This window comes from Amblyraja radiata, chromosome 15 (assembly GCF_010909765.2).
Source record: "Amblyraja radiata isolate CabotCenter1 chromosome 15, sAmbRad1.1.pri, whole genome shotgun sequence".
NCBI classification, from domain to species: Eukaryota; Metazoa; Chordata; class Chondrichthyes; order Rajiformes; family Rajidae; genus Amblyraja; species Amblyraja radiata.
This window is the reverse complement of record NC_045970.1, coordinates 10,615,448-10,637,737: the sequence shown is the minus strand read 5'-3', so window position 1 is coordinate 10,637,737 and position 22,290 is coordinate 10,615,448. Positions and strand designations below refer to the sequence as shown.

The window sequence follows — 22,290 nt, the reverse complement described above, 5'->3', positions numbered from 1 at the left end:
GTGATGTGGTTCAGGTTACATTATACCAAAATATAATTAGTTCAGCAAAATATCAGAAATGTATTCATACTATCAAACATCTAATTACATTGATCCTATACTATCCGGACATTCCCATAAATTCCACCCAGAGTCTACCACTCAATAGAAGCAATTTACAGTTGCCAGTCGACATACTACACCACACAGTAGCGGCAGAGTAGCACAGCGGTAGAACTGCTGCCTCACAGCGTCGGAGACCTGAGTTCGATCCTGGGTACGGCTGCTGCCTGTGCGGAGTTTGCACGTTCTACCTGTGACCGCGTGGGTTTCCTCTGGGGGCCGAAGACGGGCCCACGGTGGGTGCCGGAGGTCGGTCGAGAACAAAGAGGCTCAGCCTGGGGGGATGCCGAGAACAAAGTGGGACCAGGCATGGGGGGGGGGGCTGAGAGAACAAACGGGAGCAAGGCATGAGGGGACCATTGGGGTACATAATGAATACTTTGCAATTTTGTCGGTGCCCTATAGGTGGCGACTCTTTGCATACCTCGCAAAACAAATAATTTCACTGTGACATGTCACGTGTGATAATAAAATATAAATGATAAATTAACTGGCTTCTGTAAATTGTCCCTAGTGTGTAGGATGCGAAAATGGGATAGCGTAGAGTTAGTGTACGGGTGATCGATGGTCAGCATGAAAGGGCCTGTTTCTGTATCTGTAAACAAAACATCTTTGCAACTTGGGAGGAAACTGAAGCAGCTGGAGGAAACACATGAATTTGCAAGGGGAACATACAAACTCCACACAGATAGCACCAGAGGCAAGAGTTGAACCTGGGTTATTGGAACCAGAAAGCATTACTAGCTGTGTAATCTTGAGAAGAGGGGTAAAGGAGAACATATAAGAAGGAAATTAGGAGGGCAAAAATAGGGGCCTCGCAATCACCTTAGCAAGGAGGATCCCAAACCTCTTGTATGTATATTAGAAGCAAGAAGTAGCTAAGGAAGGTATAGGTCTCCCTCGGGAAATAACATATAGGTCTCCCTCAGGGAAGTAACATATTCATGGAACCAGCTGGCATAAGCTGGTGGCCCTTATATTAGTGATAGGGAAGACAAAGTCAAAGGGTCATGCAGCACAGAAACAGGCTTTATAGCCCAACTCGCCCATGCCCCATCTCAGCTCGTCCCATTAATCCACGTTTGGCCCCTTTCCCTCCAATCCTTTCTTATTCCTGTATCTGTACAGGATTTCTGTTCACTTGGAAAGACCATAAGATGTAGGAACAGAATGAGGCCATGGATGATCTATTTTACCCTCTCAACCCCATTCTACTGCGTTCTCCCCGTAACTTTGACACCTCTGCCCCAGAAGAGACCTCAATGGTCCAAAAATCTGCATTCCTGCCCCCAGCACCCATTTCCTCAGCCATAAAATGCATCTGTCCTATCTTCCGATTCCTGCCATCACTGGCACGTGGCACTGGGAGTAATCCGGAGATCATTGCTTTTTACCCATTTGCCTAACTCCCTATATTCATTTTTGCAGGTTCTCATCCCTTTTCCCATCTATGCTATTTGTGCCAACATGTACAATGTCTTCTGGCTGCTCACCCTCCCCTTTGAGAACATCTTGCAGCCACTCCATGACATCTTGGACCCTGGCACCAGAGGGTCACCTGTACTCTCTGTCTACTCCTAATGATCACCCACCTTCTCTTTATCTGGACTTGAGCATGACCACCTCATTCTATCTAAGAAGCTCTCATTCACCCGGATGACCTTTTGTTAAATTATTTTACTGGTTCAGGGAATAACATTTACCAAATTTACCAAATTATATCAATAATTATAGCAAAGTGCTTAGTCCTATTTCTTAAGCGTTAGTAGCTCTGCAGTTCTCACAGCAATTTATAATGTCACGAGAAGCCACTTAAAGTGTGGATCGACACAAAATGCCTGAGTAACTCAGCGGGACAGGCAGCATCTCTGGAGAGAAGGAATGGGTGATATTCGGGTCGAGACCTTCATACCATAGTCTCAACCCGAAACGTCACCCATTCCTTCTCTCCAGAGATGCTGCCTGACCCGTTGAGTTACTCCAGCATTTTGTGTCTATCTTCAGTTTAAACCAGTTCCTTCCTGCACTCAGTGTGGAACATGCGTCAGATACTTTATTACTACTTGTAAACCATCGTTTTTGTTTATGGTAAACTCTTTTTTAAATGTAATTCCAGCCTGAAACAAAAGGGGTCGCCTGATTGCATGAAGGTGTACAATCGAAGTTTAGATCTACTGCAAGCTTGGATTGAAGAGTGCTACAGTATGGACTTTGTACAGGATGCTGTTATTCTACACAAGTTAGAAACTTTTGTTTCCAGAAAGGTATTTTGAACCTATATGGATAAAAAAAATGCTAGTGCTCAAAGTATTCATTAATATTCACAAATGCAAGATCATTGCTAAGGAAACATATTTAACATACAATGAATAATAATACTGAAATATCTAGAAATTACTGCTTGATTTAATCTATCAAACCGTTTAATTCTCACAGTGTGATATAATTTGCATTTGCCTGCTAGTTATTGCTTTCACTCAAGTTGCTGTTCAGAGAACGTGGTTTCATTTCTCTGTGGTATTACATTGGTGCATTGGGATAATTACGCCTATACCTGGAAGCAAAGTGGAAACTCAAACGGAAAACGCATTTTCTGGCGGATCCAATTCCAGATGAAAGTTGGGAAAACACCAGGAATCCCACGAGAAAAAGCTTTTCGCTGTACGCCGGTACACGTGACAATAAACCAAACTAAACTAAATTGATGCGTGATCCTGTCTGGTTTGTGCAGAGCATCTGTTTGTTGCCTCGTTGCACATTTTCACAATTCTTTCTATTGGGTGTGGTAGAGAATTTCTCCGATAGAGTAATGATTCTGTGTCTGATCCGTGTCTTTCACTGCATCAAATAAGGGTGAAATCCAATTTCCTGACAGACATTAATAATACCACATATTTTTGTTTGAACATAACCATGTGCATGCATAATGTACTTGATAAAACATGAGCAGAAAAACGGCAGAGCAAATCATATTACAGGTTGTACATTTAGTAATAACGAGTGGATGATGTGTACACAGAGAGTCCAACATAAGTTGCATGAAATTATGTATAATCATACAACAGAAACATTAAAAATAAAGTAATATTTCTGTATATTACCTTTACTAATTTGTTCATTTTTTTGCTAGGTTATTCCGATTGATGTCAGGGGCCAATATTTAATTAATTTACTTAAAACCCTCTCCGATGGTAAAATGGCCTTTACACTGTCTTACTCCAGCTTCAATTTTGAGGACATGAAGATTGACGAAGATAATGATTCAGTTCACTCAGTTTCTATAAAATGTTCCGATGAAGATATTTCCAGAAAGGTTTGTTGCTTTGTTCTCCTACCAAATTAATAATGTAGTTTTAGCTTTCTCTGCAATGATTCCATCTCCAATTCCAGCACTCTTGGGGAAAACAGCCGATATAATCAAGATTGTTCCCACACCGGTTATTCTCTCTTCTCTCCTCTCCCTTTGGGCAGAAAATGCTAAAGTTTGAAAGCACACAACTTCTTTCCTTGATCAAACCTCTCTCACGCTGAGATGAATTCTTGATCTTCAAACCTACCTTGTGACTCTTGCACTTTTTTATCTGCACTGTCCCTGCAGCAATAACATTCTATAGTACATTCTTCTTTTTTCTTTTTGTAATACATTGATATTTGTATGTACTTATATGTGGAGTGACCTGCCTGGATGGAACGCAAAATAAAGATTTTTGCTGTCGATACACATGACAGCGAAAATAATATTGTGCATAGAAACATTGCTTCAAAACTGGCGAGTAACAGTAAAGGCGTGTTTATCCCTCAGTTTGCAGCAGGTTGTTGAAAGGGGGGTTTTTGCGTCCCATGTTGCAAACCGCTGAACAGGCCTTAATAACCCAGGTGTTTTCTTCACAATGGTGAATGACACAAAGGAAATGTGCCAGTTTCATAGTTGAGGTCAGGAGCAGAAGGAACATGTCAGGGAAGTGGTAGGAGAGAGAATTGTTTGACTGGGAATGTTGGGGATCAGATGGAAAGTTGGAGTCAATCAATCCGCAGAGAATTTGGAGAGTGAAATCGGAGAGGGCAGGATAATTGAATGGAGTGGCGGGGGCTAGAATCAGTAGTTAAGGGGTTGAATGGATGATGTCCTTGTATAGATCTGGAGTTATGTGATGCATAATATAATTGATGAATAGTGAAGGAAAATAATATTGCTCTTTCCCAATAATTTATTGCAGAAATTCCCCAATGTTATTTTTCACAGTAACAGTTACTATCAAAATAAATATAAATAAAACTAGCATGATTTATTTCAATTAGGCTGCTCACCAAATACTTAAGCAATTAGTAGACAACATGATTGATACATACTTGCAATTCGTACTGTTAACAGAAAGATAATCAGCAGATAATTTAACATAGGTACACAAAATTGCTGGAGGAACTCAGCGGGTGCAGCAGCATCTATGGAGCGAAGGAAATAGGCGACGTTTCGGGCCGAAACCCTTCTTCATACTCAGTTTATCACCACCTATTCATTTTTATTCAAATTAGACTTTCTATTTTCATTTAGACATACGTACTGATGAATGTAAGTGCGTAATAAGTTGAAAAATATCTTTGGAAATAAAATAATACCTGAAAATGCCTTTCATGAATGCTTTAGATTTTTAGCAATGTTGCATCACGTTACTTTCTGCAAATTTGTTTCTGCTATAACAGAGTTTTAAGTGGAAGATCACGAAAAGCACAGAGTCATCGAGCCCTCATCATAAGGAAAGATGTAACAATACAGCAGCTGCCCCTCCAAGGCCTTGTTATAATAACTTTACAACAGAACACTTGGGCGTTTACCAGAAACCTGGTCACAAAGACCACTTCACATTGGCTGTTTACAGCGCACAGCATATAGCCCAGCAACTGACCTTGCTGCAACAGGTAACGTTAAAATTCTCATCATAAATGTGTTTTGACAATCTAACAAAGCAAAAGATACTCCTTTTGGTGTTCTCACCAACATCCTTTCTCTTCTGCTCTCCTCTCCCAAAAGAATTGACTTGCAATGAGTTCCCTAGCTTTTCATATCAGTGATCAATATTCATCTGTAAACATTAACATTGTATGTTGCCCTGTTCCTTACAGCTGAGCCTGTTTCTATTTTCAATAAACATCCTGTTTTTAATGGGAATTTTTCTCTAATCTGGGGATATTCAGGTCAGTTGATATTGCTACTGTTTCTACTATGGAATATGTTACCACAGGGAATGGTTGAAATGAATATGGAATATGTTACCACAGGGAGTGGTTGAAATTAATAATATAGACGCATTAGGGGGGCTACACCAAGTGGCCTGCTTTGGTGCCATATATCCTATATTTGTATAACTGCCCCCATCATTTTCCAGTTGAATCTGTCCCATTGACTGACCATTCAAACGCAGAAAAATAATTTGACATGCTGTTAAATTTAGAATTTACACATTACTTCAAAACCATACAACTCACTCTGGTCTGTATTGGCCAAACATTGATACAACTGGGATTAACGTTCATCCTTGCTGTGCAGATTCAAATGTCTGCTCATTTGGTGGCAGGTGGCGCAGAGGTAGAGTTGCTGCCTTACAGCACTTGCAGCACCGGAGAAGCAGGTTAGATCCCGACTATGGGTCAAGGCTGTACGGAGTTTGTACGTTCTCCCCATGGCCTGCATGGGTTTTCTCCAAGATCTTCGGTTTCCTCCCGCACTCCAAAGATGTTCAGGATCGTAGGTTAATTGACTTGGTAAATGTAAACATTGTCCCTATTGTGTGTAGGATAGTGTTAATATGCAGGTATCGCTGGTCGGCGTGGCTCGGTGGGCCGAAGGGCCTGTTTCCGCGCTGTATCTCAAAACTAAACTAAACATCCAATATCGGGGGAATTATTGCCATATTTAAAAAACATAACGTCTTGCCTTTGAGAGCAAGCAGCATATTGCCAAGCAATAATTTTCTTTATCCTATTCCAGAAATAATGATAGTCAAGTATCAATGATGCACAAAAAATGAGAATTAAAAGGCAGAGATGAAATATATCATTTTGCGATGTTCACTTTTAAAATGGCAACTAATAAATCAACATAGAAACATAGAAACATAGAAATTAGGTGCAGGAGTAGGCCATTCGGACCTTCGAGCCTGCACCGCCATTCAATATGATCATGGCTGATCATCCAACTCAGTGTCCCGTACCTGCCTTCTCTCCATACCCTCTGATCCCCTTAGCCACAAGGGCCACATCTAACTCCCTCTTAAATATAGCCAATGAACTGGCCTCGACTACCCTCTGTGGCAGAGAGTTCCAGAGATTCACCACTTTCTGTGTGAAAAAAGTTCATCTCGGTTTTAAAGGATTTCCCCCTTATCCTTAAGCTGTGACCCCTTGTCCTGGACTTCCCCAACATCGGGAGCAATCTACCTGCATCTAGCCTGTCCAACCCCTTAAGAATTTTATAAGTTTCTATAAGATCCCCTCTCAATCTCCTAAATTCTAGAGAGTATATACCAAGTCTATCCAGTCTTTCTTCATAAGACAGTCCTGACATCCCAGGAATCAGTCTGGTGAACCTTCTCTGCACTCCCTCTATGGCAATAATGTCCTTCCTCAGATTTGGAGACCAAAACTGTATGCAATACTCCAGGTGTGGTCTCACCAAGACCCTGTACAACTGCAGTAGAACCTCCCTGCTCCTATACTCAAATCCTTTTGCTATGAAAGCTAACATACCATTCGCTTTCTTCACTGCCTGCTGCACCTGCATGCCTACTTTCAATGACTGGTGTACCATGACACCCAGGTCTCGCTGCATCTCCCCTTTTCCTAGTCGGCCACCATTTAGATAATAGTCTGCTTTCCTGTTTTTGCCACCAAAATGGATAACCTCACATTTATCCACATTATACTGCATCTGCCAAACATTTGCCCACTCACCCAGCCTATCCAAGTCACCTTGCAGTCTCCTAGCATCCTCCTCACAGCTAACACTGCCCCCCAGCTTAGTGTCATCCGCAAACCTGGAGATATTGCCTTCAATTCCCTCTTCCAGATCATTAATATATATTGTAAATAGCTGGGGTCCCAGCACTGAGCCTTGCGGTACCCCACTAGTCACTGCCTGCCATTGTGAAAAGGACCCGTTTACTCCTACTCTTTGCTTCCTGTTTGCCAGCCAGTTCTCTATCCACATCAATACTGAACCCCCAATGCCGTGTGCTTTATGTTTGTATACTAATCTCTTATGTGGGACCTTGTCGAAGCCTTCTGGAAGTCCAGATACACCACATCCACTGGTTCTCCCCTATCCACGCTACTAGTTACATCCTCGAAAAAATCTATAAGATTCGTCAGACATGATTTACCTTTTGTAAATCCATGCTGACTTTGTCCAATGATTTCACCACTTTCCAAATGTGCTGCTATCCCATCTTTAATAACTGACTCTAGCAGTTTCCCCACTACCGATGTTAGACTAACTGGTCTGTAATTCCCCGTTTTCTCTCTCCCTCCCTTCTTAAAAAGTGGGGTTACATTTGCTACCCGCCAATCCTCAGGAACTACTCCAGAATCTAAAGAGTTTTGAAAGATTATTCCTAATGCATCCACTATTTCTGGAGCTACTTCCTTAAGTACTCTGGGATGCAGCCTATCTGGCCCTGGGGATTTATCGGCCTTTAATCCATTCAATTTACCCAACACCACTTCCCGGCTAACCTGGATTTCACTCAATTCCTCCAACTCCTTTTACCTCAATTTACCCAATCCCTGCTATTTCCGGCAGATTATTTATGTCTTCCTTAGTGAAGACGGAACCAAAGTAGTCATTCAATTGGTCCGCCATATACTTGTTCCCCATGATCAACTCACCTGTTTCTGACTGCAAGGGACCTACATTTGTTTTAACTAATCTCTTTCTTTTCACATATCTATAAAACTTTTGCAGTCAGTTTTTATGTTCCCTGCCAGTTTTCTTTCATAATCTATTTTTCCTTTCCTAATTAAGCCCTTTGTCCTCCTCTGCTGGTCTCTGAATTTCTCCCAGTCCTCCGGTATGCTGCTTTTTCTGGCTAATTTGTACGCATCATCCTTCGCTTTGATACTATCCCTGATTTCCCTTGTTATCCACGGATGCACTACCTTCCCTGATTTATTATTTTGCCAAACTGGGATGAACAATTTTTGTAGTTCATCCATGCAGTCTTTAAATGTCTTCCATTGCATATCCACCGTCAACCCTTTTAGAATTAATTGCCAGTCATTGTTGGCAAATTCACGTCTCATACCCTCAAAGTTACCTTTCCTTAAGTTCAGAACCATTGTTTCTCCAAATCAATTAACACATTCAAATCTTCGATGAAAGTTACCTGAATCTTTTTTGTGGTAATATTAAATGCAGCATTTAATTGGTTATTTAACATCTGAAAATATTGTTTTGATCATTTCCATCACTATAAAATGTAGAATTAGCAAAAATAATACACCCTGAATATATTTGTTTCTTGGTCAGATCAGACTAATTATATTTATAAAGAATATATAATTAAATATAATTAATGAATATCATTGATTATAATTCATATATCATTAATTATAATCAATGATATCAATTAATTATGATTTTAATTATTGTTTTTGATTTTGAAATATTTTTAAAGTTCTCAGATCTGTTAAGATTAATCATAAACCTGTACACTGGCGCAACATAGGTAACAGGAAGTTGGCCATTTTACATCTCTTATTATTATTGTCTGTCTTCACAAGTTCACAAATTCACAAGTTATGGGAGTAGAATTAGGCCATTCAGCCCATCGAGTCTACTCTGCCATTCAATCATGGCTGATCTCTGCCTCCTAATCCCATTTTCCTGCCTTCTGCCCATAACCCTTGACACCCATTCTAATCAAGAATTTGTCTATCTCTATTGTAAAAATATCCACTGCCTAGGCCTCCACGGATTAACTACCCTCTGACTAAAGAAGTTCCTCCTCACCTCCTTTCAAAATGAGCGCCATTTAATTCTGAGGCTATGACCTCCGGTCCTAAACTCTTCCACCAGTGGAAACATCCTTTCCACATCCACTCTATCTTTGCCTTTCATTATTCTGTAAGTTCCTTGCACATTCCTTTTATGCTCTCTTTCTAAAGTATCAGAAAGTCAAGTGTTCAAGTTCAAGTTCAAGTGAGTTTATTGTCATGTGTCCCTGTATAGGACAATGAAATTCTTGCTTTGCTTAAGCACACAGAAAATAGTAGGCATTTACTACAAAACAGATAAATGTGTCCATATACCATGATATAAATGTATACACACATGAATAAATAAACTGATAGTGCAAATAACAGAAGTGGTTGGTAATAGTCAGAGTTTTGTCCGAGCCAGGTTTAATAGCCTGATGGCTGAGGGGAAGTAACTATTCCTGAACCTGGTTGTTGCAGTCTTCAGGCTCCTGTACCTTCTACCTGAAGGTAGCAGGGAGATGAGTGTGTGGCCAGGATGGTGTGGGTCTTTGATGATACTGCCAGCCTTTTTGAGGCAGCGACTGCGATAAATCCCCTCGATGGAAGGAAGGTCAGTGCCGATGATGGACTGGGCAGTGTTTACTACTTTTTGTAGTCTTTTCCTTTCCAGGGCGCTCAAGTTGCCGAACCAAGCCACGATGCAACCGGTCAGCATGCTCTCGACTGTGCACCTGTAGAAGTTAGAGAGAGTCTTCCTTGACAATCCGACTCTCCGTAATCTTCTCAGGAAGTAGAGGCGCTGATGTGCTTTTTTGATGATTGCATTAGTGTTCTCGGACCAGGAAAGATCTTCAGAGATGTGCACGCCCAGGAATTTGAAGCTCTTGACCCTTTCAACCATCGACCCGTTGATATAAATGGGGCTGTGGGTCCCCCTCCTACTCCTTCCAAAGTCCACAATCAGTTCCTTGGTTTTGCTGGTGTTGAGGGCCAGGTTATTGCGCTGGCACCATATGGACAGTTGCTCGATCTCTCTTCTGTACTCTGACTCATCCCCATCAGTGATACGCCCCACAATAGTGGTGTCGTCAGCGAACTTGATGATGGAGTTCGCACTGTGGTTCGCTACGCAGTCATGGGTATAGAGTGAGTACAGCAGGGGGCTGAGCACGCAGCCTTGAGGTGCTCCCGTGCTGATTGTTATTGAGGCTGACACATTTCCACCAATACGAACAGACTGTGGTCTGTGGACGAGGAAGTCAAGGATCCAGTTGCAGAGGGATGCGCAGAGACCCAGTTCTGCGAGTTTGGTAACCAGTTTGGAGGGGATGATTGTGTTAAATGCCGAGCTGTAATCAATGAATAACAGCCTGACATATGAGTTTTTGTTGTCCAAGTGGTCCAGTGCGGAGTGGAGGGCCAGCGAGATCGCATCCACCGTTGATCTGTTGTGGCGGTACGCGAACTGCAAATATGGCCATCTCCAGGAAGAAGTAATCTAACCACTATCCTTGACAATCAATTGCATTATCATTAGCCACATCAATATCCTGAGTGTCATCACTGATCAGGATCACAACAGGATCAGCCGCATAATCACTGTAGATACAAGAACAGGTCAGAAACAGGGTATTTGTGGTAGGTGACCCAGCTCCCAACACTCAGAGCCGTTTCATTATAGGGAAGGTACAGTTCAGGAGGGTGAGGAAATCTCCAAACTTCTCCGCTTACCTGGATGCCACAAGCTGCCACTTTACTCAGGAAGCTGAACACCATCCAGCACAAAACAGCCAGTTTGATTTGTAACCCCTCCACCATCTTAGTGCAGCTTAAGCTGTCTGCAACATGCCCTGCAGTTGTTCATCTTGGCCTCTCCAACAGCATCTGACAAACCTGCAAACCTTGCTCCTGGACGGCCAAGGATAACAGACACGTGGAAACACTGCCACCTGCAGGTTCCTCACTGAATCGAACCACACTGTGTGTATCCAGTGAAGTATATCACAGCTCCTATATTCTCAATGGCTCTTTATTCCAGGAATGTTTGTGTGAATACCTTCACCGTAGACTTGCAGCAAATGAATTATTACAGAATCTATAGTAGATATAATTTTGTAATAATAAACAGAGTAACAAGTCTCAGCGGGACTGTTATTTGAGTCGAACCGCCTCTTCCCTGATTGTGCTCATTAAGCGTTTATGAAATGCTACTTCCACAAGCATCTCCTGATTACTTGCACCTCATTAGTTGCAACCTTATTCTAATCTTATCCACTCAACCATTTGAGATGGTTTGTACTGTAATTCTTATTCTCACAGGAAATCTAAAAAAAAATCGTGATTTTACGATTGTTTTATTTTAATGAATACGGCCTGTTGGAATCAATCATGAAGTAATTATGTTATTATTATTATTATTATGTTTAATTGAGATGGTTCAACAGAGGATTTGATAAGAATTCTTTATTAGCAAATGTAAATTTCTCAAGGTCAGCTCTTTCCCCACCCACAACACCACTCTCCTGCACGTACACAAAAATGCTGGAGAAACTCAGCGGGTGTAGCAGCATCTATGGAGCGAAGGAAATAGGCAACGTTTCCGGCCGCTAACCACTCCCCTGTTCGGAGAGAGCATCAGAAATGGGGTGGAATAATTTAGTCTAGAAAGGTCAAGGGTGTGTTTTTAATTGAAGAGTGATGAAACAAGAATGCTTCAACAGAAACCATTTTCAATGCTGGCCATTTCAGGAGGCAAGAAATCTCAAAAGCAAAATATTAAATACTGTAAATCTGAAATAAAAACATTTATCCAGGATTGAGGAACAGAGTTGGTATCTTTCATCAGAAAGGAAGTTGGAGGGCCGGTAATTTTGTAGGGATATGGTCAATTGAGTACAAAATTACGATGGGCATGGCCTTATATTTTTTAATGGTTGGTGTAAATGACTCAAATTTCCTTATGTTGATAACAAAATTGTTCAAATTTTCATGTTTTTTTAATCAATTTTCAGGTTTTGTGGCTCCATTTATATCCAGTACCTGATTGATAGTAGTGTCAGTTCATTCCCGTCTAATCCCCAGTTAAAGGAGGTGGCTTCTTCCTCCAATAACTATTCTTCTCATTAAGAAAAAAACATTTTCTTATCTGACTACAATTTGTACCCACCAAACAAACCCTCCCACCACCACAAGCACCCTTTCACCGCCAAACTCTGCATAACAAACAAGCTAAATAGGCCTGCAGTCTGAAGAAGGGTCTCGATCCAAAACGTTACCCATTCCTTCTCTCCAGAGATGCTGCCTGTCCCGCTGAGTTACTCCAGCTTTTTGTGTCGTGTCTAAGCTAAGTAGGCCTGTGGATAAAGTATTGAGCATGACATTGGGAGAAAAAGACTGTTTGGTGTATTTTTCTGCAGCCTTTATCGCAAATTGAATTGACTTGGGATAAAACCAAGACAGTTCCTTCTCTATAACATCTGTGCTGTTCCTTTATGGTGCACTGAAGTTTTACGTAACTTGTTTTTGGTTGCAGCTGCTGTATGCGTATTTGAAATTTAATAATTTGGTTAAAATATTTTCCTATAATTTCAGGAGCTGTTCCAAGATTGTCATCCAGTCCATTTTCTGAATTCAAGATCATTTGGCATAAATGACACACCCTCAACAGTTTTAAAGTGGGTTTTAGATCGGTTCTCATTATATAATGCTTAAATAATGCTTAAATAATCAGATTATCTCATTATATAATGCTTAAATAATCAGATTATCTGCTGACAGTGAATTCATTGGGGGCCAAGGAAAGAGCGTTCACGTCGCGGCCCTGTTTCAACCAATCTTTCCACCACCACGCACAAGAAGTGCAAGACAGACACCATTGTGCAGATGCCGAGAAGTGTGTTCAGCTCTGGCTGAACAACTTCTAATCTTGTGTGTGGACTCGATAAGAAGAAGAAGAAGTGAATTCATTGAAATGATGCAGACAAAACCAATTTAGATATATTTATAGTGTGGAAATACTTGGATGAAACATTCTTATTCACTTGGTCAAATAGCATTAGAAACTTCTTGTTTAATGATGAGTCAATGTATGGGACAGGGAATGATCATCTGATTGAATGGTGCCAGAACAACAACCTTTCCCTCAATGTCAGTAAGACCAAGAGGCTGATTGTTGACTTTAGAAGAGGGAGGCCAAGGATCCACAAAACTGTCCTCATCCAAAAGTCGCTGGTGCTCACTTTAAAAGACTCCGTCCAAATCTATATCGCTATTTTAAAGAACAGAATTTCATTCTAAATTTCTTCCATACTTTGAGCAGAAAGTCAGAAATTCATGACAGTACAAGAGTTGTTTTCGATTGTAATTTGGCAAGACTGCCTGGAATACACAGGTCCAGCCTAAGGTAATTGTGTATAACATGGAATTGCATCTAATATCTGATTATTTTGCAGTAACAAAACTTGATCTTTGAACTTCCAGACAAATCTGCAATATTATTAATAAGATTAGAATGCTTTATTATTATTATATATCATTAGCTTCTTAATACACTTTGATACTTGAAATTATCCTATCTCTCTGATTCAAGTGCATAATTTTCAATTAAGTTTAACCAATTCAAAATCAACTATTAATAGAATGTGTACAACAGTGTATGCCCTGCTGAAGACAAAATATCATGGCTTCATTACAAGTAGAAAATAATTTCCCAAAAGCCCTTTATTTCATTCTGTGTGTTTCTTAACTGCAGCTAAAGCTGACTTCTACTCTGCATTTGAAAAGGTTCCCTGTGCAAGCATGGAATAATTTCAATTTATGTTTAAATATTAAATGTTATTAATTTAAAGGGACATTTCTGAGCCTTAGAATGGCAAAATATTATGCATACAGATCGAACAAATCTCCTGTTCTTATGGGCTGTGATTTTATTGTGTTTAATTCAAATGATATTTATTTAAAGCCCGCCAGTGGTCTTTTTTTGCACTCTATAGTTAAACTTCTCATTCACCCTGGGTTCATTTAATGGTAGTTATATCTGGTGGTTAACAGAAAAATTATGTTTGCATAATTGTCTTTATAAAGAAGTTTTTTTTTTGTTATGAGCACATGGGAAATCAAATAATATAATTTATATATGTAGGAAGGAACTGCAGATGATGGTTTAAACTGAATATAGATACAAAAAGCTAGAGTAACTCAATGGGTCAGACAGCATCACTGGAGAAAAGGAATAGGTGGTGTTTCGGGTCGTGACCCTTCTTCAGACAGTCAACTATTCCTCGTCTCCAGAGATGCTGTCAGACCCACTGAGCTACTCCAGCATTTTGTGTCTATCTGGGAGCAGTGTGAAATGCCCCAGGTCTTACACGTCTCACTCGCTCCAATAGTGTTTAGCAATCCATCGCCAGCCCAGACCCTATCCAGTATCAAATACCTTGCAGGTGAGAATGCCTCCCCATCGACTTCATAAGAAACCTTTGATCGTTTCAGCGCAGCATTGTTACCACTAACTGCAGTGTAAAGCATGATTCGTAAATAAGGCATGACTCGGAAATCTAAAAGCCCTGATTGACTGTCAGTTTTAATTTATATGCTCAGACACCACAGATTTTGATGGCTCTTTCCGACACTTCTATTCACAGATCTGTTACTTCAGAAGTCACGTCCTTAGAAAGCAACAGTTTATTTGTTCCAAAATACAAACAGCACCAACATCTCCGTCAGCTGATTAAATATGCAGACAACGTGAGCCACTGGGTCTCTGCTGAAATTGTCACATGTAACACGTGTAAGGTGAGCGTTGCAAATTTAATTAACATGTAAATTTATGGTAATTTTACAACTCAACCCAGCTTTAATAATGGCTATTTCTTGAATTGTGATGGTCTTTGATATTTGTTTCCATTATGGAATGATCAAAACAATATTCATCTATCAAGATTATTGGACATTATTCTGAACCAGCTCTTAGCAATTTCAGATTCTATTTGTATTTAGTCAGAAGTAAATCAGTCAAATATTAGGTTTTTATTAAAATGCAAAATCTGATTCATTTACGCCATTTAGGCTTCATCTCCATTACCTCAGGTTCGCTTTCTTCTCCCCCTACATATCACTCTTTTTGTGTGCTGTCTGAAATAGAATGACAGCAGAATTATCCAAGACTTATCCAAAACAAAGCTTTTCACTACATGTGACAATAATAAACTTAAGCCTAAAGGGCCTGTCGCACTTGGGTGTCATTTGCGCGTCATTTACGCGACATCATTTACGTGTCACGACGCACGACGCGCGTGTCGTGACGCGCATGTGATGCAGGCATGGTGCGCATTATGCGCGCATGTGCGCGGTGACGTAGGCAATGATGCGCGGACGCGAGCGGCGCCCCAGGATTTTGGGATGTACAAAATCTTCGCACGCCATCTGCGTGATGCACAAATGATGCCCAAGTGGGACAGGCCCTGAAGACTTCCCTCATTGACCTTTATGTATTCTGTTTCACATTGTAATGAGGGCAATGTAATAATAATAATAATGGATGGGATTTATATAGCGCCTTTCTAATACTCAAGGCGCTTTACATCGCATTATTCATTCACTCCTCAGTCACACTCGGTGGTGGTAAGCTACTTCTGTAGCCACAGCTGCCCTGGGGCAGACTGACGGAAGCGTGGCTGCCAATCTGCGCCTACGGCCCCTCCGACCACCACCAATCACTCACACACATTCACACACAGGCAAAGGTGGGTGAAGTGTCTTGCCCAAGGACACAACGATAGTATGCACTCCAAGCGGGATTCGAACCGGCTACCTTCCGGTTGCCAGCCGAACACTTAGCCCATTGTGCCATCATCCTGTTGAAAGTCCACACTGCAATGGCAATGTGCCAGAAGTGATGAAAACTGACGATTAAGGAGGCGTTGATCAATTTGGATGTTGTCAGACTTCTCAGGGCAAGTGGAGAGTATTCAGTCACATTCCTGACACATGGCTTTTAGATAGTAGGAGGACCAGGCAAGCCACTGGCCATTTGTGAACCAGCTCGGATCTTGATTTTAGTTTAGTTTAGAGATACAGCGTGGAAGCAGGTCCTTCGGCCCACTGAGTCCACACCGACCAGCGATCCCCGCACATTAGCACTAACTTGCACACACTAGAGACAATTTAACTTTATACCAAGCCAATTACCGTGCAAACCTGTACGACTTTGGAGTGTAGGAGGAAAACAAACATCTCGGAGAAAACCCACGCGGTCACGGGGAGAACGTACAAACTCCGTACAGACAAACACCCATAGTCAGGATTGAACCCACGTCTCTGTAATACCTCCCGCTGCATCACCATGCCTCACTTCTTGGCTTCCGCATCTGGCCCATTGATGATAGGAGATTTATCATGGTAATGCCATTGAAAGTTAATGTGAGGTGGCTAGACTTTACCTTGCTGGAGATGGTCAGTGTGCATGTCATGAACGCTATTTACAACTTTAAACCAGGACAGAATAATGACCAGATCCAACAAGTTGCTTCATTACATGGAAGGAAGATTGGATGAACAAAGAGCAAAAATAAGGTTAGACAGAAAAAACATGGATCGACTGGGTAAAACATAGTGATTTGGTTCATAAATTCATGTTCTAGATCAGAATTAGGCCACATGGTCCATCACGGCTACTCTACCATTCATTCATGGCTGATCTATCTTTCCTTCTCAACTCCATTCTCCTCCTTTCATCCCATGACCCCTAACACCCGTATTAATCAAGAATCTGCCCGTTTCCGCCTTAAAAATATCCATCGACTTGGCCTCCACAGCCATCTGTGGCAATTAATTTCACATTTACTACCCTCTGACTGAAGATATTCCTTCCCATTTCCTTTCTTATGGTACGACCTTTTATTCTGAGGTGATAGCCTCTGTTCCTAGGCTCTCCCACTCGTGGAAACATCCGTTCCACACTATCCAGGCCTTTCACTATTCGGTAAGTTTCAAAGAGGTGTCCCCTCATCCTTCTAAAGTCCAGCAAGTACAGGCTCAGTGCCTTCAAACGCTCACCATATGTTAACCCAATCATTCCTGGAATTGGTTGCAGGAAAATATCACATCAAAAGAAGTAACTTATAATACACCTTGCAGGTGCAACTGAATATTGCATCCTCTTCTTGTCATTACTCTACTCTGAGATCCATCCCAGCAAGAGATTATTTAGTGAGCAGAAGAAATGTTTCAAGAATGTCCTAAAAGCCTTGTAGTGAAATAAATTAATATCCTCATTGACTGTGGAAAATGGTGAGCAAGCATTGGGAGAGCAATGAGACCCTTGGCCTTTTTGGGACCACGTGAAAGGTGAAAGAAAATAGAAAGAGTAAGGACCAGCAACCATTATATCCACACACCCATCCAACTGAGTCCCCCCCCCCCCCCCCCATCCCAGTTGCAGCACAACCTGTGAATCGCACATTGCCACCATCAGCCACCTAAGAACCCATGGAAACGGAGTGATAGCAAGTCACCCTCTAACCTCAAGGTACCGCTTGAGGAAAAAAAGAAGAAAAAATACATCTAATCACTTTTAGAACTGATCAAAAGTCAAAGTATCCTTTATTGTCATTCAGACCTTTTGGTCTGAACGAAATTGTGTTGCCTTGCAGTCATACATATAATAAAAATAACAAAAACACACAATAAACACAAATTTAACATCAGTGAGTCCACCAGGCACCTCCTCACTGTGATGGAAGGCAAAAATCTTAAAGTTTTTGGCTCTTCCCTCCTTGTTCTCCCTCTGCGCTGAGGCGATCCAGGCCTCCGATGTTGTGACCCCGCCGGGTGATGGTAAGTAAGTCCCGCTGCTCAACCGTGCTCCGCGAACGGGCCGGTTCAAACTCCGCGGCCCGGGGTGGTCGAAGCTGCTGAAGCTGCCGCCCTCCAGTCCAGCGGACGAAGCTGTTGTTGCAGGAGCTCCGGAAAAACAGGTCACCAACCTGGGACCTGTGAGCTCCCAACGTTGTCGTCCACTGGGCCCGCGGCCGTGCCTCCGAAGTCGGGTCGCCGGACATCTAAATGTCTCATAGAAGATAGAAATAATAATGAAACAAGGAACTACAGATCCTCGTTTGCTGAAAAGGACAGAGTGTTGGATTAACTCAGTGGGTTAGAGCATCATATCTGAACGTGGATAGGTGACATTAAATGTCCAGACCCAAAATGAGATCTCCAGAGATACTGTCTGATCGTCTAAGTCTTTCTATGAGACAAAGAATAAGAATTCTTCCAGGATGAGGATTTTAGATGTGTTTTTTTCATATTATAGTAATCCTTGGGTAACTATAGTCAGAAGTAGAATTGTGCATGATTTGGCAGGTTTAGATAGGGTACATAGAAATAAGCTGCTTTCATTCAAGGCTCAAAGGCTGCTTTTAACAGGATGGATAAAAGATACTCGCGGAGATTTAAGGAAATCAATTCCTAATGGAATTGAAAATAGATTGAAGAAATAATAATCTGCAAGGTTTTGGAATAAGAATGAGGCTTGAGAATAATAAGATCACGGTACTAATCATAAGGTCATAAGGAATAGGTAGAATTAGGCCATTCAGCCCATCAAGTTACTCCACCATTCAATCATGGCTGATCTATGTCTCCCTCCTAACTCCATTCTCCTGCCTTCTCCCAATAACCCATTACACATGTACTAATCAAGAATCTGTCTATCTCTGCCTTAAAAATATCCACTGACGGCCTCCAAAATGTGGCAAAGAATTCCACAGATTCACCACCCTCTGACTAAAGACATTTTTCCTCATCTACTTCCTAAAAGAACGTCCTTTAATTCTGAGGCTATGACCTCCAGTCCCAGACTCTCCCACGAGTGGAAACATCCTCTCCACATCCACTCTATCCAAACCTTTCACTATTCTGTATGTTTCAATGAGGTCTCCCCCCATTCTTCTAAACTCCAGCGAGTACAGGCCCAGTGCCGTCAAACACTCATTATAGGTTAACCTACTCATTCCTGGGATCATTCTTGTAAACCTCCTCTGGACCCTCTCCAGAACCAGCACATCCTTCCTCAGATATTCTTCACAATATTCCAAATGCGGCCTTACCTTATAGAGCCTCAACATTACATCCCTATTGTAACAATTCATTAAATGTAAAAGATGAGCAGGCCAAATGAATCACCATAGGTGGCTACTGCAGAAGATGACCTGGAACTAAAATGAAAGGCCTCTAGACCACACATTTGTGTGAATGCACACATTCTTTATTCCAAGGTAGGGGAATCAAGAGCTACAGGCAAAGGTTTAAGGTAAGAGGGGAAATAGGAAGTTAGTAGGAGTCTGGGGGCAACATGTTCACGCAGAGGGTGGTGGATATATAGAACAAGCTGCTGGATGATGTACTTGAACCAGGTACAATAACAACATTTAAAAGACATTTAGAGGAATGTGGATCAAATACTGGCAAATGGGTCACGAGTTGAGTTGAAGGACCTGTTTCCATTCTGTCAACTCCATGACTTTTACAGCAACCATTATCATCTCTGCCAGGTATTAGTTCTAGACGGTGAAATGCTTTTGTCTTGAGTCATGTTGATTCGTTTTATTAGGGATGCTCGATGCAACACAGTCAAGATCTTGACATTAGTCGTTATTTCATGGAGAGTAAACCATTTGCATGAATGGTCCTCACCTGTTCTCATCCTATGATAGTAGTTTTCATGGCTCATGTTCCAGCTTCTGGACCAGTTCCAGAATTCCTGCTAAATTCTTAAGTCATGAATTTATCTGAAACATTTTCTTGCAGGTTGCTCCAACTCGGATCAGCTGGCATGCGTCAAAAAATGTTGATTACATCTCTCTGATGGGGCAGTGAATAGCATCCCAATGTTTGTCTGAAATATTAAATTAGCATAGAAACAATGATTCAAGATTCAAGAGAGTTTATTGTCATGTGCCCCTGATAGGACAATGAAATTCTTGCTTTGATTCAGCACAACAGAATATAGTAGGCATTGACTACAAAACAGATCAGTGTGTCCAATGTATGTGTAGAAAGGAACTGCAGATGCTGGTTTACACCGAAGATAGACACAAAATTCTGGAGTAACTCAGCGGGACAGGCAGCATCTCTGGATGGAAGGAATGGGTGATGTTTCGAGTCGAGACCCTTCTTCAACCTGAAACGTCACCCATTCCCTTCTCTCCAGAGATGCTGCCTGAGTTAATCCAGTATTTTGTGTCTATCTAAGAGACATTTTATATTGCTTGTCAATGCTTCGACTGACTGCTTTTTTTCTCCAAAAAGGGAAGAAAAACTAATATCTGTGATGCCTCTGTTTCTACAGTCACAAAGTGCGCTCCTGTCTAAATTTCTATCCATTGGGAAGTTTTGTTATGAATGGAGAAATTTTGCCACAGCCATGCAGATTCTTAGTAGCCTGGAAAACCTAATAGTCCGCCAATTACCTGTAAGTAATTACCAGGGCGTGCAATGAACGTTGATCACCTTAGACAATGAATACTAGAATGTTTGAGCACTCAAAGCCATTTAAATGTTGTGTTCACAATGACCTCATCATTTGTGAGCTAAGCAAAGGGAAAATATCAACCAGGTTATACTTCTAATTGCTCTTCAATGATTTCTTTATTATCTGTGATGGAGGATGAGGCAACTGTAATGACGTGGAATAGTCCGGGTTTGGAGCAGCAAAAGATGGTCTTGAGATAAGGATTATTAGTGATCAAAAGCACTGATGGGAGTAGCTTTTAGATCCCAAAACAGCAGACACAATCTTGGAATAAATATTCATCACAAAATGACCAGAGATTGAAACAACGTTAAGAATTTCGGGGGAATATAATTCTCAAATGGTCTATACTAATGAAACTAACAATGATACTGAGGGTGAATCTATAGAATTCATTTGAGACTGTTCTTGGAGCAATTAATTATGGAAACAATGAGAGAATAGACTTAGTTGGATTTAGCCACCGTTAGTAGGATGTCATTAATGAGTACAGTTCTTTGCCATTTTCTTAGTGAGCTGAAGGGCCTTTTTCAGTGCAATATCTCTCCATGACTAGCAGTTATCTGGTCAACACACTTTAGCTCCATGGCAAAACCAGTCTCCATGACCTTTATTAAGTGCAGTACATTCTGATCCTCAGTCATCCTTGTCTTTGTCACAGAAGTCTGCGATGGCATACCTTGCACTTTATACTTAAAATTAACAAAACAAAGGGCCCCTACCAGTCTCTTGCCCCCCCACCCCACCCACACACACACACACACATGCACACACACATTACATCACGTTTTGAAGGAGGAATCATGCTTGACTAATCTTCTGGAATTTTTTGGGGATGTAACAAGTAGAATGTTAGGGAGAGCCAGTGGATGTGGTGTATATGCACTTTCAAAAAGCCTATGACAAGGTCCCACACAAGAGATTAGTGTGCAAGATTACAGCACGTAGTATTGGGGGTAGGGTATTGATGGATAGAGAAATGGTTGGCAGACAGAAAGCAAATTTCAGAATGGCAGGCAGTGATTAGTGTGGTGCCGCAAGGCTCGGTGCTGGGACCCCAGCTGTTTACAATATATATTAAATATTTAGATGAGGGAATTAAATGTGATATCTCCAAGTTTGCGGATGACACAAAGCTGGGTGGCAGTGTGAGCTGCGATGAGGATGCTATGAGGCTGCAGGGTGATTTGGATAGGTTGGGTGAGTGGGCAGATGCACGACTGATGCAGTATAACGTGAATAAATGTGAGGTTATCCACTTTGGTGGCAAGAACAGGAAGGCAGATTATTATCTGAATGGTATCAGATTAGGAGAAGGGGAGGTGCAACGAGACCTGGGTGTGCTTGTGCATCAGTGACTGAAAGTAAACATGTAGGCACAGGTGGCAGTGAAGAAAGCTAATGACTTGTTGGCCATTGCGAGAGGATTTGAGTTTAGGAGTAAGGAGGTCCTACTGCATGTGTGCAGGGCCCTGGTGAGACAGCACCTGGAGTATAGTCTGCAATCTTGGTCTCCTAATTTGTGGAAGAATTTATTGCTATTGAGGGAGTGCAGCGTAGGTTCACCAGGTTAATTAGCGGGACTGACATGATGAAAGAATGGGTCGACTGGGCTTGTGTTCACTGGAATTTAGAAGGATGAGAGGGCATCTTATAGAAACAGATACAGTTCTTAAAGGATT

The 22,290-nt window shown here is 41.5% G+C and overlaps 1 protein-coding gene across 5 annotated transcripts in view; it reads left to right on the top strand.

The window, feature by feature from the left end:
• kndc1 (kinase non-catalytic C-lobe domain containing 1) overlaps nucleotides 1–22,290 on the top strand; it is a 192,925-nt gene that overhangs the window by 153,515 nt on the left and 17,120 nt on the right. For all 5 annotated transcript variants that reach the window (XM_033033634.1, XM_033033632.1, XM_033033633.1 and 2 more), the window contains 6 exons: nucleotides 2,219–2,366; nucleotides 3,233–3,415; nucleotides 4,804–5,019; nucleotides 12,667–12,749; nucleotides 14,718–14,868; nucleotides 20,426–20,548. In XM_033033634.1, the coding sequence (XP_032889525.1) occupies nucleotides 2,219–2,366; nucleotides 3,233–3,415; nucleotides 4,804–5,019; nucleotides 12,667–12,749; nucleotides 14,718–14,868; nucleotides 20,426–20,548 (904 nt within the window). The remainder of the gene's footprint in view (nucleotides 1–2,218; nucleotides 2,367–3,232; nucleotides 3,416–4,803; nucleotides 5,020–12,666; nucleotides 12,750–14,717; nucleotides 14,869–20,425; nucleotides 20,549–22,290) is intronic.